The sequence below is a fragment of the Stigmatopora argus genome, chromosome 6 (genome assembly GCF_051989625.1).
Source record: "Stigmatopora argus isolate UIUO_Sarg chromosome 6, RoL_Sarg_1.0, whole genome shotgun sequence".
NCBI lineage: Eukaryota > Metazoa > Chordata > Actinopteri > Syngnathiformes > Syngnathidae > Stigmatopora > Stigmatopora argus.
Window position 1 is genome coordinate 477,563 of NC_135392.1, and position 18,993 is coordinate 496,555.

The 18,993-nt window shown below is 51.3% G+C and overlaps 2 protein-coding genes across 4 annotated transcripts; one reads left to right on the forward strand and one right to left on the reverse strand.

Annotated features, from left to right (window-relative positions):
- Positions 1-21: 21 nt before the first annotated feature.
- matn4 (matrilin 4) lies at positions 22-18,798 on the reverse strand. Of its 3 annotated transcripts, none has more exons than XM_077603047.1 (16): positions 18,566-18,798; positions 5,611-5,725; positions 5,359-5,534; positions 4,383-4,773; positions 4,171-4,293; positions 3,959-4,081; positions 3,761-3,883; positions 3,034-3,156; positions 2,803-2,931; positions 2,383-2,505; positions 2,206-2,303; positions 1,988-2,119; positions 1,513-1,696; positions 1,264-1,416; positions 1,078-1,182; positions 22-447 (listed from the first exon to the last, which is right to left on the reverse strand). In XM_077603047.1, exons 2-16 carry the CDS (start codon positions 5,687-5,689, stop codon positions 389-391), a joined length of 2,121 nt encoding a protein of 706 aa, XP_077459173.1. In that variant the 5' UTR covers positions 5,690-5,725; positions 18,566-18,798; the 3' UTR covers positions 22-388. The 3 variants fall into 3 exon arrangements, with proteins under 3 accessions (XP_077459173.1, XP_077459175.1, XP_077459176.1); XM_077603049.1 differs by lacking the exon at positions 18,566-18,798 and adding an exon at positions 9,285-9,319; XM_077603050.1 differs by lacking the exon at positions 22-447 and having other exon boundaries at positions 976-1,182.
- On the forward strand, positions 10,964-16,415 carry LOC144075724 (recombining binding protein suppressor of hairless-like protein). The gene is made up of 9 exons (XM_077603061.1): positions 10,964-11,141; positions 11,203-11,306; positions 12,075-12,264; positions 12,332-12,469; positions 13,148-13,251; positions 13,826-13,966; positions 14,053-14,229; positions 14,896-15,002; positions 16,089-16,415. The coding sequence occupies exons 1-9, from the start codon at positions 11,123-11,125 to the stop codon at positions 16,387-16,389; spliced, it is 1,281 nt and encodes a 426-aa protein (XP_077459187.1). The 5' UTR covers positions 10,964-11,122; the 3' UTR covers positions 16,390-16,415.
- Positions 18,799-18,993: the final 195 nt, after the last annotated feature.

Below are 18,993 nucleotides of genomic sequence, written 5' to 3' on the forward strand. Positions count from 1 at the left end.
GTTTATTGTATCGACAACAAGTCATTTGTATGTTTTTATTTGATTGTCACAAACACATGAAAAACTAATTCAGAGAGCAAATTTAAACAGGCAACGAAAAAATGTTTGTTTTTTGTCGTAAAGTTACAAATTGGACTTTCTTGGATCCACCGAGACGCCAAAAACGTTCCTTTTCAAAGTCCAGTCAGAGGTTTAAAATGTTCCAGTGGTACAAAATAAAATAAAATACAATAAAATTAAAAAATGACATTTAAAAACTCATCCCAACACCAACACCAAGCCTCGGCGTTCTTGGATGAATTAGCCCATGGAAAAATACAAGCCAGGCTTCCGGCCATCGGCGTCGCCGCTACTTTTGTCCTCGCGTTCCACTTCCCTGACGTCGACATCACTTCCTGTCCAGCAGCTGCTGTTCCAGCCGCTCCAATCGGACGCTCATGGCCGTCAGTGCGCGTCGTGAGGTTAAGGAACAAAAGTCTAAATTGAATATTACTATCAAAACAGCAGATAGGCCCCAAAAAAATCAAAACAATATAAAACTAAATTAAAAGCAAACATGAAATAAACGTTAAAGTGAATATAAAATAAAATGAAATAAAATATAACATAGGGTGGTCCAGCGAAGAAGCGGTTCGCACGTTGGAGGTCGTGGGTTCGAGTCCAGGTCGGTCCAACTGTGTGGAGTTTGCATGTTCTCTCCAGGCTTGGCTTGCGTGGGGTTTCTCCGGGTATTCTGCTTTCCTCTCACAAACATACAATGCTAGGCTAAATATATGCTAACCTGTCCTACATAGGGGCAATTTAGCACACAATTAGCCTAGCGTGCATGTTTTTGGGATGTGGGAGGAGAGTAAAGTACCCGGAGAAAAGCCACGCCAGCCAAGCAAACTCCACACAGTTGGACCGACCTGGGATCGAACCCACGACCCCAGAACGGTGAGGCCGACACGCCAACCGCTCGTGGTCAAACGGGTTGCCAGATTGGACACTTTCTGCAAAAACTTGAAAATTGCGGCAGAAGGCGAATAAGGCGAAAAGTGGGGACATCTTTTTTCAAATTTTAGCTCAGTAGGATATGCGATTGCGTGACACGCTCCAGGTCGCCCAGGGCGGCCTGCTGGAACTCCACCAAGTTCTCGCAGGCACACGGGTCCTTCACCTCGATCTCGCCTTGGCTTTCCTCTGCGGGCGAACGGGGAAGGCCGGTCGGCACAGATGGACGGACAGACGGACGGAGGGTTGGCGTTTTGGTGGAGGCCTTACCCGGACACACGTCCAGCTTCAGGTTGAGCGCCACGGTCCCGATGGCGCCGAAGTCGGAGGCGTAGAAGAAATGCTTGTCGGCCGGTTCCGAGGCGATCTGCCTTAGCTCCTCCTCCAAGGCCTTGCCCACGCCCACCGCGTACATGGTGATGCCTGCTCGTTAATGAAGAAGCAACGTTCGGCTAACATTCGAGTGAAGAAAGAACGAAAAAACGGCGCCAGGATGGAAACAAGGCCAAATGGACGCACCGGCTCGTTTGACTTGGGCGGCCACCTCGGCGACGTCGTCCTGCGAGCGTCCGTCGGTGAAGACCAGGCCCACCTTGGGGACGGCGCGGGAGGCCGCTCGCGCTCCCTCCTCCTCGGAGAAGCTGCGTTCCAGCATGTGGCGCAGGGCCATGCCCGTCATGGTGCCCTTCTCCATGTACTCCATCTCAACAAGACAACGGCGCAACGGCAGCCCGTCACCACCTGGCAACATTTGGTCTAAAATTGCAAGTAAACTTCTGCCTCAGATTGTAGCCTTGTTCAAATGAGCAGCGAGTGAGCACAACACTGCCATCTGCCGGGAGCATTGACATTTTATACTAATAAAAAAGGATTTTTTTTGTTTTTGTAATTCAGATGATCCCACATAATTGTTTCACCCCCCCTATTTGAGAAGCACTGCTATACAAAGTGAAATATGAAAATATGAATTATGAAATTTGCGCCCCTGGAGGACCTTCATGACGGCGGCCTTGATGTCATCGGCGTGGCGGTAGCGGTTCAGGGTGAACTCGGTCCTGACCCGACTGGAGAACTGCACCAGCCCCACTCGGGTCCCGTGCTCCGACACGTCTAGGGTGTCCACCACCTGCGGGGGCGGGGCGTCGCTTCAGCCAACCAGGCCGGTGAGACCGCCCCTTCTGCCTCCGTCCCTCCCTCCATCGCCAGCCTCACCTCGTTGACAAACTTCTTGATCAGCTGGAAGTTGCGTGGGCGGACGCTCTTGGAGCCATCGATCAGCAGGACCAGGTCGATGACGGACTGCCGGCACGCTGCGACGGCGCCGCCGTTAGCGTCCGGAGGCGGTGTCAGACTCCCTGGACCTCCCCCCTTCTTCCCTTCCCTCCTTACTTCCGCACGTCTTGCCGTCCTCCCGCAACGTTCGCCCTTCGGGGCAGGCGCAGAAGTACGAGCCCGCCGCGCTCACGCACAGGTGCTGGCATCCGTGGTCCGTCGACTCGCACGGGTCCGACACTGCAAAAAAAAAATGGATCGTGGCGGTGCGTTTTCGTTAGACCAGACCGTCCGTCGAGTTGGGAAGTGTTTACTTGGACTCTGATGCGTGTGCGGTCGATTGGTCGCCCATCTTTTGGTCGTTGTCTTTTGGTCGTCGGTCTTTTGGTCGCCCCGACCGCAACAACGGGCGACCAAAAGACCGGCGACCAAAAGACCGGCGACCAAAAGACTGGCGACCAAAAGACCGGCGACCAATCGACCTGTTTACCACTCGGATGTGAGCGGAACGTGGTTGTCAAAATGGCGGCCACCTACCGGCGCACGTCTTGTTGTCGGGGTTGAGCGCAAAGCCCGCCCGGCAGTCGCAGGCGAACGTCGAGATGCCGGGGGAACTCACGCAGATCTGCTGGCAGTCGTGACGGCCTTCGGCGCACGGGTCGATAGCTGCCACGCACAAATTGACATTCAGGCTAAGTTAGCATTGAAAGCGCTCGTCAATGGAATGGAATCCTCTTTTTGGCATGAAAATGAAACCGGGCTACGTACGCGAGCACGTCTTGTTGTCGCGGTTGAGCGCGAAGCCCGTCTCGCAGTCGCAGGCGAAGACGCCGGGCGAGCTGACGCAGATCTGCTGGCAGTCGTGTTGCCCTCCGGCGCACAAGTCGATGGCTGACCAAAATGCAAAGCTGGATCACCGTCACGCCGACGAACCGGCAAACGTTCGGCTCGTGAAATTGGGTAGGAGTGTGGGTAGATAGTTAGGTGATAGGTAGATAGGTGGTTAGTCATGTGGTTAGGTAGGTAGGGTGTTGGGGATGCAGATAAATGTGGGTAGAAGCGTAGGTAGATGGGTGGGTTGATAGGTAGGTAGGTAGGTAGGTAGGGATGGTGGACTTGGTAGATAGGTTGGTAAGTATATGGGTAGCATACCTGTCAACCTCTGCCGATAACTGCCCTTATAAATGATTATTGATTCCCCTTACAAACCCCCAAAAAACCTTACAAACACTGTACGAGTCGTACGGTGTTTGTAAGGTTTTTGGGCTAAATAAAGTACAACCTAACTCAGTTTTGCTTCCGTTGCCTTTTTAAATACGTGTCCGTATGTTTAAGCTGGCGTCTTTAAAATTGGTGCGTCCTGTGTGTGTGTGTCAAAAACAAATATAGCATATAGCATTTGTTACTGACACTGTGCCTTTAAATGCGATGCGCCATATAGTCGTGAAAATACGGTAGGTGTTTGGGTTGAGGCGTGTGGCATGCGGTCACCCACGGGCGCACTGGGCGCCGTCTTCCATCAGCCGGTATCCGTCCGGACAGACGCAGCGGTATCCGTTCAGCACGCTCACGCACTGGTGCTCGCAGGTGTGATTCCCAAAAGCGCAAAAATCCAGCACTGAGAAAAAAAAACAGCGCATGAGATGAGGAGGCCGCTGGTTTCCCTTTTGGCAGCCCGTCAAAAGCCACCTACTGGTGCACGTCTTGTTGTCGAGGTTGAGCGTGAAACCCGCCTCGCAGTCGCAGGTGAAGACGCCGGGGGAGCTGACGCAGATTTGCTGGCAGCCGTGTTGCCCTCCGGCGCACAAGTCGATGGCTACGACACACGCAAAACTCGCCAAATTGAGCGGAAGGGAAGTGATTATTGACAGGCACAAAGCCGTCCGTCATTTTTAGACTGGTCACCTGCGCAGGTCTTGCCGTCGTCCCGGAGCGAGTATCCGGGCAGGCACAGGCAGTGGAAAGACCCCGGCGAGCTTTGGCAAACGTGCTCGCAGCCGTGGTCCGATTCCGCGCACAGATCCACCGCTGCGAGCGCAACGGCGACGTTAGCACCTTCAAAATGGCGTTGGCGTTGCACCGATACCGTTTTTTTTTTTGGCTTCCACGGGTCTCACCACAAAGTTTATCCTGGAAGTGAAGTCCGAACTGGTGGATGAGGTCAAAGGTCTCCACCAGGAAGACGTGGTCCTCGAAGGGCGGCGAGGCCATGGCCCTGAGGGAGGCCATGTCGGCCCGGGCCACGCCCACGGCGAATATCTCCACGCCCCTGTCGCGGGCCTCGGCCGCCACCTCCGCCACGCGGTCCTGCGGCCGGCCGTCCGTCACGATGACCGCCACGTCGGGCGCCCGGCTCCTGGCGCCCCGCGCCTCGACGAAGGCCTCGTTGACCATGTAGCGGATGGCCAGGCCCGTCATGGTCCCCTGGGCCAGCGGGACCATCTGCCGGATGGCCTCCACCATCTGGGACGGCTCGTCGTAGGAGTTCAACCAGAACTCGCTGCGGACCTGTGGGATTGGGAAGGGGAAAACGATCCTTACACGGCGGCTTGGCGATCCTGGGGTCGTGGGTTCGATACCGGGTCGGAGTTTGCATGTTCTCCACAGGACTTGTCTGCGTGGGTTTTCTCCGGGTGCTACAGTAACCACACCCCACAAACATGCACGCTAGGCTAATTGTAGGCTAAATTGTCCCTGGCCACCATGTGGTCCCCGGACGTTTGGTCGACCGGACGTTTGGTCGAACGGACGTTTGGTCGCCGGGTTCGCGAGTCCTTAGGTTTGAGTCACAAGACTTTCATTTGTTCAAGCCTAACCCTATTCACTCAATGTTAAATAATAGTCATTAAATCCCTATTCACCCAATGTTAAAATCTATCAATTGCATGCGAACCCATTCTACCAAACGTCCGGTCGCCCAAACGTCCGGGGACCAAACGTCTTTTGACGAAACGTCCGGTCACACCACCATGTGATTGGTCGTTTGTCTCACTCCGCCCGGTGCCCGAAGTTGGCCGGGATAGGCTCCGGCACCCCCCCACAGACCAAATGCTCACCGTGCAAACGTGGCCATTTTGGTAAAAGTGGGTGTACCTGACTGGAGTACTGGACCACGCCCACTCGGGTGGCGTTGAGACCCACTTGCAGCGTGTCCAAGATGTCGATCATGAACTTCCTCATGCTCTCGAACTCGTGCGGCCGCACGCTTCGCGAGCCGTCGATCAGGAAGACCAGGTCCACCGGGCCAGACTGGCACTTTTGCTCCGAACCTGCCACGAAAAGGCAGGAGGTGCCGTTTTCAGCGTTTGAGTCCGCCGCCGCTCGGTCGGCGCGGCGTGTTCTGACCCGCTTGGGGGCGGGCCGTGGCCACGGCGACCACGGCGGCCACGTTGAGCAGCAGCAAGGCTAGACGCGACGTCGTCATGGAGACCGTTGTCCGCAAAACGCACGGTAGAAACACCTGAAAAAAGGATACATTTGGACAATTTCACAAAAATAAGAAAACAAACAAAACTGCAAAAAGAAACCCACGGAAATATCTTGAAAAATGAAAAAAAATCATATATAAATTTAAAAAATGAATTGGCACAAAATGTATGGAATGGTGAGTTCTCCCATCTGTTGTCTATCTGTCGAGATGAGAAAAAGCTTTGCGCTCCTGATGAAAGGTTATTGAGGAATTCCAGACGTGGGCGGCGATCTTCCGCAAGCCCCTCCCCTTCCATCCATCCATCCATCCATCCATCCCCGGCCTCCTCGTAAAGCCGAAACCAGCTGCCGCTAATGGGGTGGAGCGTCACAGGAGGACAAACGCCAGCGGGCGCTAACAAAGGGCGCTTGTGCGTCCCCTCGCTGGCTCTCATCTGGTCCTACTTCCTGTCTGCGTCTCCCCCACTTCCTGTTCAAACTTCATTTCCCAAAAGGCCCAAAACTAATTCGCTGCCAGCCTCCCACGTCCAACGCATCGGCCGTCTACTGGCGATTTCACTTCGCGGCAGAGGCTCGAAAAGCGCCCACTTGGGCTCTGGGCGACCATCTTGGTAGGGGCGACGTTCCCATTAAAATGAATGCATTGACATGGAAATCCAATTGACATCGACTTTCCACTTCATTGGACATGAGGCAGCGTTCAATAGCTGCTTCAAATGGATTGGATGCCTACTGGCGATCACCTGCTTCTGACTGACGGCCCAAGCACAAAGGGCTTTCATCGCCCCTACCAACATGGCCGCCCTGAGATGACATTCCCACAGAAGTCAATGCAATGACAGTCCTAACTAGCTTATTTCTTCTTTAAATGATGATTTTATCAGCGTCAAAGCATCCGCCGTCGATTTAAGGCAACTGGCGCGACCTCGTGGCGGCCATGTTGGTAAGGGCAAGCTCCTCAACAAAGCTTAAAGTTTCCGTGCAGTTTGTCGGCGGGCGCCTCGTTAGCCCCTCCCACAAAAAAACTCAATTTTGACATCATCTGCCGGGCGCTTTGAAAACCCGCCAGGCGTTACAATTACAACAAAAACAAGCCACAATGGCTTTCATTCAGCGTTTGGCGCCACGCGTGCAGCGCGGGGCACACAAAGAGGCCTCAGAAAGCCGCCCGAAGCCGGCCAAAGCCTCGATAAGCGCTTCCTGTCCGTCGCTACGCTATCGTTGATATTTTCGGTCGCCTTTTGGCCGGCGCGAGAATCCCCGGCGCTTGGGGAGAAGAAGAGAAGAGCAAGTTGTGTTCCCGCCGGAGGGGTCGGAGGTCGGCGGCGTTTGTTGACGTTGGCACGAGCGGCCAACCAGGGCCGGCCTGCCGGCGGGCGAGCGTCTGCCCGACATCCGCGCGCTAACGACCGACCTTTGACGGAGGGGGGTCCTCCCATTCTCCCAACCCTGCGCTTAACTCCTTCACTGCCGTCCGTCCGTCACTCAAAAACGTCTCTAGAGCGATGGGAAGTACCCCGAAATCAACAGGAAGTGACCCAGGAATGTCTTTTAGCTCACACACGACGAACGAAAACATCAGCTAATCTCCTTCTTGTCAAATGACCATATTATTCAACTCACACACCAAAAAAACAGCATTTTAAGTCCTACCAGGAAACAAAACTCCTCAAATTGCTACAAGTAAACAGGAAGTCACACAAAAATATAGAGGAAGTGACCTAGGAATGCCCCATAATCCTCAGAACACAATATCTCAGTTCTGTCAACAGCGATTTCCATATTTTAGCTCACTGGTTAGCAAAGAGCCAGATGCACCCATCAAAAGAGCCACATGTGGCTCCCGAGCCATAGGTTCCCTAACCCTGCTCTAATCCAACAGGAAATGACCCCAAATCAACAGGAAATCACCCCAAATCAACAGGAAGTCACCCCAAAAAAATGTCTCGGCGAACGAATGCCGCAAAACCATCAATAATGTCATATCCTGTTTGTGTTTCTCCAATTAGGATCCACTAGGTGAGCGTAGCCGGTTATTTGAACTCCCGTCACGGCGCCGCGACGACCCGCCCGTGATAAACTTTGTCGGCGACGTCCACGTGTATTTTTATCGCGGGTCAAAAGAACGGCGCGGCGTGGGAAGATGACAGCTGAGCGAGCGCCCGTATTGACACACGTCCACGCAGTGGATGAAGGACGCGGACGCGCTAACGTTAGCGAGTGGTGGAACAATCCCCAGGACGGTATCGCGTTAGCGGCGCCTTAGCGGAACATCCCCGTCTTTTTCCCGCGTCTTCTTCCGAGTCAAAATGGACGTGGCCGCCATGATGGAGGAACTGGCGGAGGCTATGGAGGACGGAGGCCCAGGTACGACTGACGCTGCTAACACGCGCTAATGCTAATTGTTTTCATCCTCAACTAAAACGTCAGGTCGCTTAGCTTAGCTCCACTGCATTTATGTTGCATTTTTTTGCCCCATATTGTCCGATTTGGATCATTTCACAGTTTCTTTAATTTATTTTCTTGTGGTAGCTTTAAATGTAAGAAACTGGAGACGAATTGCCCTTTTGATGACCATTGAAAAGTCATATTAGCATAAATGTAAAGTGTCTTTTGAGAACGACAGTAAGCAGAACTGTTTGTGTGCGCTTGGGTCAGTGGGGGAGGGTCGGCATGGCGGCATGGCGGCATGGCACCTCCGTATCACCTTGTGAACCCGACAGTCTCAAAGCTTTCGACGTCTAGTTTAAGGGCGGCAGCTAATGGTTATTTGCATCGTGCACGACTAGTCTGTGCATTTCAAAATAAAACAAATTTAGAGGAAAAATGTCCTTTCCTTTACTGATTTTTTTTTCAACTAAAAATAGAATTTAGGGAACAAATTATAAGCGTTTGTGTCATTCATTTAGGATTTGAAGATGTTTAAGGAGATATTTAAAAAAGAAAATTAAAAATTTATTTCAAATATTTCAATTGAAATTGAGTGCATTAGGAGAAAATTACATTCAAATTCAAAGAAATGAAAATCATGTTTTGACAGTGCGGAAAATGCTACAAATTGAATACAAATTCATGGATATATTTAAAGGATGAAAGTGCTAAGGAATAAATGTAAATATTGAAAATGCATGTAAAGTTCTTGAGACCAAAAAAGGACAAATTATTCTTGTTTTATTTTCCTGTCACATGCTTTGTTTTGAACTATTTTCCAATCCTTGTCTTTATTCTCATAATTATTCATTTATTCTATATATATACCACCATTTTTTTTCATGCATACTTCAACCCTGTTAAACTTGCAATCCAATTTGACTGCGCCGCCACCTCTCCCATTTAAATTGGATTGGACGTCCGGCGCCCTCGACGGCAGCCGAGGAGTTAAAATGTCAATTCTGACAACACGGGGTTAAACCACGTCTCTGATTTAAAAACAAAACGCGTCTAAAAAAATTTTTTTTTTGCAACCATACACATTGAAAGTGGCTGTCGATGGCGTCCAATCACTTAAAAGCGCATCTATTTTCCTATCTGAATCTTTTCCAGAATTTTCCCAGGATTCCGCCTGCTACCGGACCCAAGCGCTCACTCACCTGTTGGAGCGACGCCTGGACTGGGACAGGTGAGACGGCACGGGATGACACGGGACGTTCGCCGTTGGGGGGGTGGCAAAGGTCCGGTTTTAAAGGCGCACGCCGAGGGGACCGGATTTATCCGAACGAGCTGCAGGCTGGAATGAGGCGGCGGACGGGGGGCCACGCAGGCCTATAAGAGCAGCCGACCCTCCCCCATGCCCCACCTTAAAAAAAAGGCCTGAGCTTTTCATTCGTGTCTTTTTCCCCCCCAATATCCCCCCCACGTTTTGCTATAGACAGCACTTTATTAAAATAGTGCTGAAAATGAATACTGTGCCGTACTGGGTATTCGTGTGAGGTAAGAACCAAAGCCTTGAAACGTTGAAACGCAGCCTCCAAAAAATCAAGTCAGCACCAACTTTATTGAAACGGACTAAACCCAGATGTGGAGGAGTCTGGGTTTTATTTTTGGAATGATTTGATCTTTATTTCTACTGGAAGAGCTTTATTTAATATTGTTTTTTTTGCCAACAATATTCCCTACCTGGGATGTCTTCTGTCCTAAGATGGCCGCCTGGTACTAATGCTGCCAAGACAAACAACTGCATATAGTGTATATGTCTGTATGTATGTATATATTTGTGTATATGTATGTATATATATATTTGGGTTCTCAAAATTATGGAAGTACTGATACAGTTATACATCCGACTTTCCCAGGCAAAAGAAATTGGACTTTTAATGACTTTTAGGCCACTTCCTTGTTCGTCATCGTCGTTTCGGATGGCGTTTGCGGACTGTCGCGCGTGAGATTAAGATCAACGTGTCATTTTTTGTCTCGTCAAACAAAGTTGCTTCTTTAGCCATCGTGCGAGTTGACCTTTCGGTCCTCGGGAAGGGGTCATATCTGGTTCGGACGCGCTAGCGACCGACCGTGCAATGTCCAGCATGCCGGCGGGGTTCCCGACCTCCCGCTAAGAATGCAAAGGTCAAACGGGAGCCCGGGAATGTTCTGGCGACGCAGACTGGAATGTGTGGCGGCGATGGGCCCGGTTGAGGAAAAACTTTGTGGCGGGAAAAGCTCCTATTGAAGGAAACACCTTTTGAAAAAAAAGTTGTTCTTGCTCAGAACACAACTTAGCGATGTTCTCGATTGGGTGTTCCAATATTTTTGTCTCATCTCTCATACGTATGAGCACATTAAGATGTCCGTCCCTATATTATTGTCCCGGCTCCCTTCATTTGACTTCAATGAGGTGTCCCAATACATTTGTCCACATGAAATTGCTTCAATCATTTAGTCCAAGTGTCCCAATACTTTTGTCCCATCGCCATCCTTTCATGACAAGTCGGCGTCCCAATACTTTTGTTCCCATGCAGTTGTCCCAATGTCCTTTTGTCCCATCTCCATCCTTTCCTTGAAAGTAGGCGTGCCCATTGTTTTATTCTTCGTGGCGGCCATATTGGTAGGGGCGACGTTCCTATGCCGAGTCATTCAAAACAGGTCCAAAGTCGCTTTTTCTCCGCCCATTTTCCCCAAAATCTTTGAACTGGTATCACTGCAACACAAGTAACAAGACAAAAGTATTGGGACACCCCCGAGAAGTGGAAAAAGGATGGCAACGGGAATAAAGTATTGGGACGGCTGCATTTGAACCGTCATGTCATCTTGTCTCGTCCGTCCAATCAGGGGAGCGGAGCCGCCGGCCCGATCGTTCGCGCCCGTAGGCGGGGCTCTGGGCGACCACTCGGTGGTCATACTGCACGCCAAAGTGGCCCAGAAGTCCTACGGCAATGAGAAGAGGTTCTTCTGTCCTCCGCCCAGCGTTTTTATCGGCGGCAACGTCTGGAGGCTGATGCGGGATCTCCTCCCAGGTCCGTCGTCGTCCGTCCCCGCCATCGCTTCTCACTTAACGTCCAACTTCCTGTGCTCCAGCGGGCACGGCCGGCGGCGACGTGGGCGCGTACATGTGCTTGGACAGCGCCGCGCAGACGCACAGCGACGCCTACAAGCTCCACTTTGAAAGCCTGCCCAACACGGTGTCCATTTTTGTCCAGTTTGTCCGTCCACGGTGTTTGCTTTCCTCCATGTTTTCATAGTCACGTCCATTCATGTCTTCATGTCCCTCAAGTCGGCCGCCGCCAGCCCTCCCACATCGAAAGGACGGGACGTCCGCTACTGATGAACTCATTTCAATTGAGAAACAGATGAAAAAAAGGCTTTCGTGGCCCCTACCAAAATGGCCACCACACAGACTGGCAGCCATCTTGGTGGGGGCAACGATGCCATCGAAATCATGTCTTCATGTCCCTCAAGTTGGCCGCCACCAGCCCTCCCACATCAAAAGGGCAGGACGTCAGCTACTGATGAACTCATTTCAATTGAGAAACAGATGGAAAAAAAGCTTTCGTGGCCCCTACCAAAATGGCCACAGCACAGACTGGCAGCCATCTTGGTGGGGGCAACAATGCCATCCAAATCAATGCATTCTAATCAATTTATAACTCGGTGACGTATTTCTTTAAAAGATGACTTTTATCAATGTCAGAGAATTTGCTACCCGTTCCTCCTGCCGGCACACGTGACGTCCAATCCGTCTGAGGCGGGAGAGTTGGCGGCCAGTGAACTAAAACTCATCCTCCCGCTCGAAGCGGAATGGACGTCGATTGGTGTCAATTGCGGGAGGAAGCGGCGAGAGAGCTTTTGTCGCCCCTACCAAGGTGGCCACGGGAGGCGGGCGGCCATGTTGGTGGGGGCAAAGCTCTCAAAAGTCAAAGTCAACGCTCGCATGTCCAAACTGTGCCCAGACGGGAATGACGGCGTGTGCCAAGTCTCTGTTCATCTCGGACGCGGACAAGAGGAAGCACTTCCGCCTCCTGCTGGGTCTCTTCCTGGAAGTGGGCGGCGGCAGACAGGAAGCGGGCTCCTTCCACAGCCGCCTCATTAAGGTCATCTCCAAACCCTCGCAGAAGAGGCAAAGCATGAAGAACGCAGAGCGTGAGTGGGCGCCGCTTTCTACCTCCCGTCGACTTCCCGCCCGTGACACCCGGCGGCGACCTTTCAGTGTGCATCTCGGCGCGCTCGCGCATCGCGCTCTTCAACCGCCTGCGCTCTCAGACGGTCAGCACTCGCTACCTGGCCGTGGAGGGCGGGGCTTTCGTCGCCAGCGCCCGACACTGGACGGCCTTCGCCATCACGCTGGGTACGTGTAGCCTAGCTTAGCGGGGCTTTTGTGCTAAATTTGAGGCTACTTTAATGTTGACTTGAAGGCCATTAAGAGGACTTCCTGTTCACTTGGGGGTGTTTTTACGGGTCACTTTTGATTTTCAAGCATTTTTGCAGGGCTCACTTTTTATTTGGGGTCATTTCCTGTTTTTAAGGCATTTCTGTGATACTTCCTGTTCATTTCAGTTCATTTCTGGTTTATTTTTAGGCAACTAGTCCACTTGCTGTTCATTTCAGGTCATATCCGGTTTATTTTTGGGCAACTAGTCCACTTCCTGTTCATTTCAGGTCATTTCCGGTTTATTTTGGGGCAACTAGTCCACTTCCTGTTCATTTCGGGGCACTTCCGATCATTTCCAGTTCCTAAATTGAAAGATGTAGGAAGAATATTCTGTTTTTTTTGGGGGGCGGAAGAAGCCACGTATGTGAACGTTTAACGCCGTCGTTTTTATAAATGTATTTTTTTTGTATTCCCACAATTGAGCAGTAGCTGACCTTCCCCCCTTTCCGCGTTTTTTTTTGCCCTGGCACACGTGCAGGCGGGTGTTTGTTTAACTCCCGTCTCGGACCACCCGGCGGGAACCCTTGCGTGTCGGACTGGCGTGTGCGTGTGCGTGTGTGCGCACGATAAATGTGTGTCTTTGCGTACGCGTAGTGGAAGAACACGGCGGCGACTTTGTGCTGAGCGAAGGATTGGTGTGTTACGGTTCCGTGGTCCAACTGGTGTGCACCGAGTCCGGGTTGGCTCTGCCTCCTATGGTAACATTTTCAATACTCTTCTCACTTCCATTTGGGGGAATTCTCACTGTTTATTTGACCTCACTTCCTGTTGATTTGATGGTTGATTTGGGGCATTTTTGTCATGCTTCCTCTTCATTTCAGGGCTTAGTTTTACTTTGCTTTCTGGCTCTTTATTTCCTGCAGCTCTTTTTTCCCCTTACTTCCTGTTCATTACCGTTCATTTCTTGTGCTTTTATTTCGGCATTCCCGGGTCACTTCCTCCCCATTTTAAGCAATTTCCTCTTTATTTTGGGCTCTTCCTGACTGTCTTTCTATTAATTATGGATCCATTCCTTTCTGTTTCAGGCAATTTTAGGGCACCTTCTTTCAATTCCGTGTCACTTCCTGTTGACTTTGAGGCATTCACTGTTGATTGTGGGCAACCAGCGCAAATCACTTTTCATTCGAGGTCACTTCCTCTGATTTTGGGCCACTTCAGAGAGACTTCCTCCTGATTTACATTTGATTTTGTTGTTCTAACTGTTGTTGCCCCCCCCTTGTGTTCCCCCCTTGTTCATTTTGCGTCTTCGCGTGTGTCTATTTTGCGTGGTAGGTGCTCCGCAAGGTGAACAAGCAACACGCCATCACGTGTGTGGACGAGCCGGTCTGTCAGCTGCACAAATGCGCATTGGAGATGCGAGACACGCCGCGGGCCTTCCTCGCCGTCTCCAACGACGCCATCGTGCTGCACCAGGTGACCCTTCTCGGACGCCCGATTCCGACCCGTAATCCTTGTTGTTTTCCTCGAAATGACCACGACATCTTCCCGTCCCGCCCCAGGCCGCGTGGGGCGCGAGGGATTCCGGCCGAGTCCTCCTGAACGACGGCTCGTGCTGGACCGTCACGGGCGCCGAGGTGGTGGAATTCGCTTTCCGGCCGGGCGACACCGACGATGACGACCTGCCCACCTGCGTCCGAACGCCCCTCACGCCTTTCCCCAACGTCACCGGCCTGGAGGTCAGTCACAAGATGTGAAAATATATATCGATAATTGTCAATAAGACGCTATACAGTCGTACCTCTACTTACAAATGCCTCTCGCTTGGGAATTCTCAGGTTACGAAAGCCTTTGATATGCAAATGGGGGCCCCAACATACGAAAACAAAATCCAAGTGACGAAATCCCCTAACCTTATATTTTATTTTGAAATTGTTCCCGTCGCATTGCGACCTGCTTGACTTCCACTTGGAGCCTCCCACAACAATAACAAATCTCATTATTCTTTTCTTATTTTATTTCTTTTTGTTTGTTTCTCATACAAATTGGGACACATTTTTGGATTGGATAAAGCTGTAAAAAAGCCCTAAAAACACAGAATACGAGTGAGGGTTTAGGGAGCCACTGCAACTAGCAGCCGCTTTGAACGGCACCTATTTCGTTGTTTATGATTATGTTTTAAAGGGTTTAGTTGTTTTGGTTTCTTTTTTTAGGACCGTGGAACCAATGAGAGAATTTACATCAAAAATACGGCTCTACTTAAGAAAAATCCAACTTACAAAAATGAACTTTGTTTGTAGAGGTACGACTGTACTCATGATTTTCATCCATCTTTTGTCCATTGTTAACACGGGGGCGGGACTTGTCACTTGCATTTACGCATTCATCCGTCCAACCGTCGGCAGCTGAACGGCGGCGGCGGTCACGTGGCCACCTTGGAATTAGAGGGCGAAAACCTGGGGCCCCACCTCCAAGTGTGTTTCGGCTCGCGCCGCGCCCACACCGTCTTCAAGTAAGACCGTCAAACCACTCGTACGCCAAAAGTCCGCCCGCCGTTCGTGACGGCGCCGTTCCATAAACCCGATGTCGCGGCTCAAAATAACTGACTCCGATTGCCCCAAAACCAAGGGGAAGTGACCCGGGCAGTACAGGAATGTGACCTGGGGGTGCCCCAAAACCAACACAAAGTCACCATGCAAAAACTATACGAGCGCTGACCACAAATCTGCATAAGATGAGCCAGAAAAGCTACAAAATCAACAAAAAATGGTCTGAAATCGACAGGAAGTGACCCGCCAATAGCGATGATGACCCACCCTGTGATGAATTGAATGTGATGACATTTTTAAAAAAAAGACCCCAAGAAGATTTAAAAATGTTCTTTTTTGTTGAAATGAAAATCACTTGCGCCTCCAAGTTTGGATGGGCGTAGCCTGGTGGGAATAACCCGTAGGCTCTTCTGCTCGGGCCTCGCCGGCCCCTGTTTGCGCAGGTGGCCACAAGGCGGGCTTTGTGGAAGCCCGGGGCCCCCCAAAACTGAAAAAAAAGTCATCCGATCCTCTGAATCATCAGTGGTGTCAAACTCAAGGTCTGGGGGCCACCGCATGGCTTTGAAAAAGTCATGTAGGATGGCCAATCCTGTTGCTTTGGTTTCTTTCTTGAACGAGAAAAGCGCAAAACAAGCTTTTTCATATTTTGGGCCTCGTCCGAGCTGATTTCCCATTTATTTTGGTGCATTTCCGGGTCACTTTTTGTTCATTTTGGATCATTTCCCAACATTACGAATGACGTCGCTGCCTCTACCAAAATGGCCACAGGGCGACCGTGTCGGCGCGGGCGACTCTGTCTCCGTCCTCCGTTCGTTCCCGTCAAACGGATTGGATTTCTACGAGCCATGAAGAATAAGAGACCTTTCAATGCCACCTCCAAGATGGCCGCCCAACGCCATTATGCTCGCAGTGTCAATCATTGACATTCAAGTGAATCACATCAAACGTATTTCCCCACCTCGATGAAAAATTATTTTGATTTCGTTGATTCATCGGGGGTGCCGGAGCCGATCCCAGCTTTTGAGAATATCTTTCAACCATACCGCCAGGTCTGCCAAATCCCTGGTGTGCGTGGTGCCCGACGTGTGCGCCCTGCGAGAGGGCGGGGCCTTTGCCGGCGCCCTGACCGTGCCCATCTCTCTGCGCCGCCTCTGCGACGGCGTGGCCTACCGTACGGCCTACAGCTTCACGTACACGCCGGAACCGGCGCCCCTCGAGGACAACGACGGCGGCAATGGCGGCGGTGGCGGCGGGAGGGCCGGCCCCCCGGGCGTGGAGGACGACGCCCTGCTGCAGAGCATCCATCACGAATTCACCAGGACCAACTTTCACCTCTTGGCACAACCTTGACGACATGGCGCTGGCCATTTCCCCAAAAACTGGAAATGATGAATATTAAACACCGGCCAAAAGCCTACGTGTGTACGTGTGTGTACGTACGTGCGTGTGTGTGTGTACGTGCGTGTGTGTACGTACGCGCGCGTGTGAGTACGTACGCGCGTGTGTGTACGTACGCGCGTGTGTGTACGTACGCGCGTGTGTGTACGTACGCGCGTGTGTGTACGTACGCGCGTGTGTGTACGTACGCGCGTGTGTGTACGTACGCGCGTGTGTGTACGTACGCGCGTGTGTGTACGTACGCGCGTGTGTGTACGTACGCGCGTGTGTGTACGTACGCGCGTGTGTGTACGTACGCGCGTGTGTGTACGTACGCGCGTGTGTGTACGTACGCGCGTGTGTGTACGTACGCGCGTGTGTGTACGTACGCGCGTGTGTGTACGTACGCGCGTGTGTGTACGTGCGTGCGTGTGTACGTACGCGCGTACACACGCGCGTACGCGCGCGTGTGTGTAGGTACGTGCGCGTGTGTACGTACGTGCGCGTGTGTACGTACGTGCGCGTGTGTGCGCACGTACGTGTGTACGTGCGTGCGTGCGTGTACGTACGTGCGTGTGTGTGTACGTACGTGCGTGTACGTACGTGCGTGTACGTACGTGCGTGTGTGCGTGCGTGCGTGCGTACGTACGTGCGTGTACGCGCGTGCGTGTGTGTGTGTACGTACGTGCGTGTGTGTACGTACGTGCGTGTACGTACGTACGTACGTACGTGCGCGTGTGTGTGTGTGTACGTACGTGCGCGTGTGTGTGTGTGTACGTACGTGCGCGTGTACGTACGTGCACATTTAAAGAGGTGTTGCGCAACCCTTGTATACATTCTAAAATAATCTTTACGTCATTTTTAATGACAAAGGTTTTTTTCTCTCCCAAAAATGACTAAGGTGTTTTTTAAGACCATATATGGTATACATGGTGTCAAACATACAGCCCGCAGGCCGTATTTGGCCCGCTAGGGATTACAATCCGGTTCACAGAGTTGTTAAATAATTGCCCCCCAAAAACCACAGGAAGTACGCCCAAATCAGCAGAAAGCAACCCATGAACAGGAAACAGCCCGGAAATTCCCCGAAACGAATAGAAGATGATCTCCATTTGACATGAGGTGTGTAATAACCCTAAAATGGCAAGGAAATGACATCATTGCAGTGGAAGCAACGTTTTTTTTTTTGGTAAAACCAGAAGCACCTGATGGCGACCCGCCAATTGCAAGATACCGGTTTTGTGGAAATAATAATAAGACATAGGCTTTGTCATCCTCATTTGTGTGCGATCAATTGGTCGCCCCGACCGCGACAACGGGCGACCAAAAGAGCGGCGACAAAACAAGGTAAAACAAGACGGTCTACGCATGAATAAAAGCCAACAACGGCCATGAGCAGTTTCACTGAGCCCACGTGTGAGTGTAGAATAAGAGTTTGTATGTACATGCGTTGTCCCGTTAAGAAACTACGTCAGTCAGTCAGGGTCTTCACAAGTTCTCCAACCAAAAAAACAATCAAAGTCCGGGAAATTCTGAGCTTTTCTTTAGCCTAATCATTAACAGGGCATTAAGTGTGACTAAATAGTCATTCACAGTTTGGATTTAGGGAATTTGAGCAACCATTTAAATGGTCATTAGCAATAACCTTTTGGGCGACCAATCGACCGGCGACCAATCGACCGGCGACCAATCCACCGGCGACCAATCCACCGGCGACCAATCCACCGGCGACCAATCCACCGGCGACCAATCCACCGGCGACCAATCCACCGGCGACCAATCCACCGGCGACCAATCCACCGGCGACCAATCCACCGGCGACCAATCCACCGGCGACCAATCGACTGGCGACCAATCGACCGTGTACCTCATTGTCTCGACAAAAGCCTAATTATCATCATACCCAGCAATTTGCATAAGACGAAATTGGCTGTGCTTCTCCACAAAGTGCGCTTTCCCGGCAAAAGGCCCAAATAAGTCATCATTTCAGACTGGTTGGCATTCCGCCATGATGGATACATGGCATGCATCTCCCCCCCCCCCCCCGAGCGCAACCAAATCCCGGCGACTGCAGAAAAAGTTTGCCTGGCAGATGCCAGAAAGAAAAAAAACAGATGACTGACCTCTCTCTCACTGTCTCCTCACTTACCTTCAGTCAGCCAGCAGGAGGCAGATCACCACCCAACATCCTTCATGCTATACCTCACCCCCAAGTTAACACTTTCCTCTTGAGTTCTTGGAATGAAATCTGCACCCCCTTTGTCGAATAGTTGGCGCATCCCTGTTAAATGAACGGCTAGTCTTACGGGATGCTACGTCGCGCTTGAATTTCATCAAGGGGATCTTAAATGGGTCCAAATGGGCCGCATTTGAAATACTAGGTCTGAAAAAGTCTGCCTTTTACAGTCTCCAAAGGGCTGTCACCTTTTTGTTGGGCAGACAAATTGACCAATGGGGGTTGTGCTGAAATAAGCAACAGCTGACGGCCATCTACTCACTGATTGCAAAGATTAGTGGGAAGGAAAGCGTTGGTCTTTTTTTGGGTGGGAATGAAAAACCTGAGGCGGGTCTTTTGAA

Coding starts and splice junctions, on each gene's coding strand:
- LOC144075724 (XM_077603061.1), top strand. Junction 11,307..12,074: donor TTGAAAGCCTGCCCAACACG/GTGTCCATTTTT, acceptor AACTGTGCCCAG/ACGGGAATGACGGCGTGTGC. Junction 13,252..13,825: donor GGTTGGCTCTGCCTCCTATG/GTAACATTTTCA, acceptor TTTGCGTGGTAG/GTGCTCCGCAAGGTGAACAA.
- matn4 (XM_077603047.1), bottom strand. CDS start 5,689: ATGACGACGTCGCGTCTAGCCTTGCTGCTGCTCAACGTGGCCGCCGTG. Junction 1,417..1,512: donor CGCCCAAGTCAAACGAGCCG/GTGCGTCCATTT, acceptor ATTAACGAGCAG/GCATCACCATGTACGCGGTG. Junction 448..1,077: donor GGAGCGTGTCACGCAATCGC/ATATCCTACTGA, acceptor CACGACGCGCAC/TGACGGCCATGAGCGTCCGA.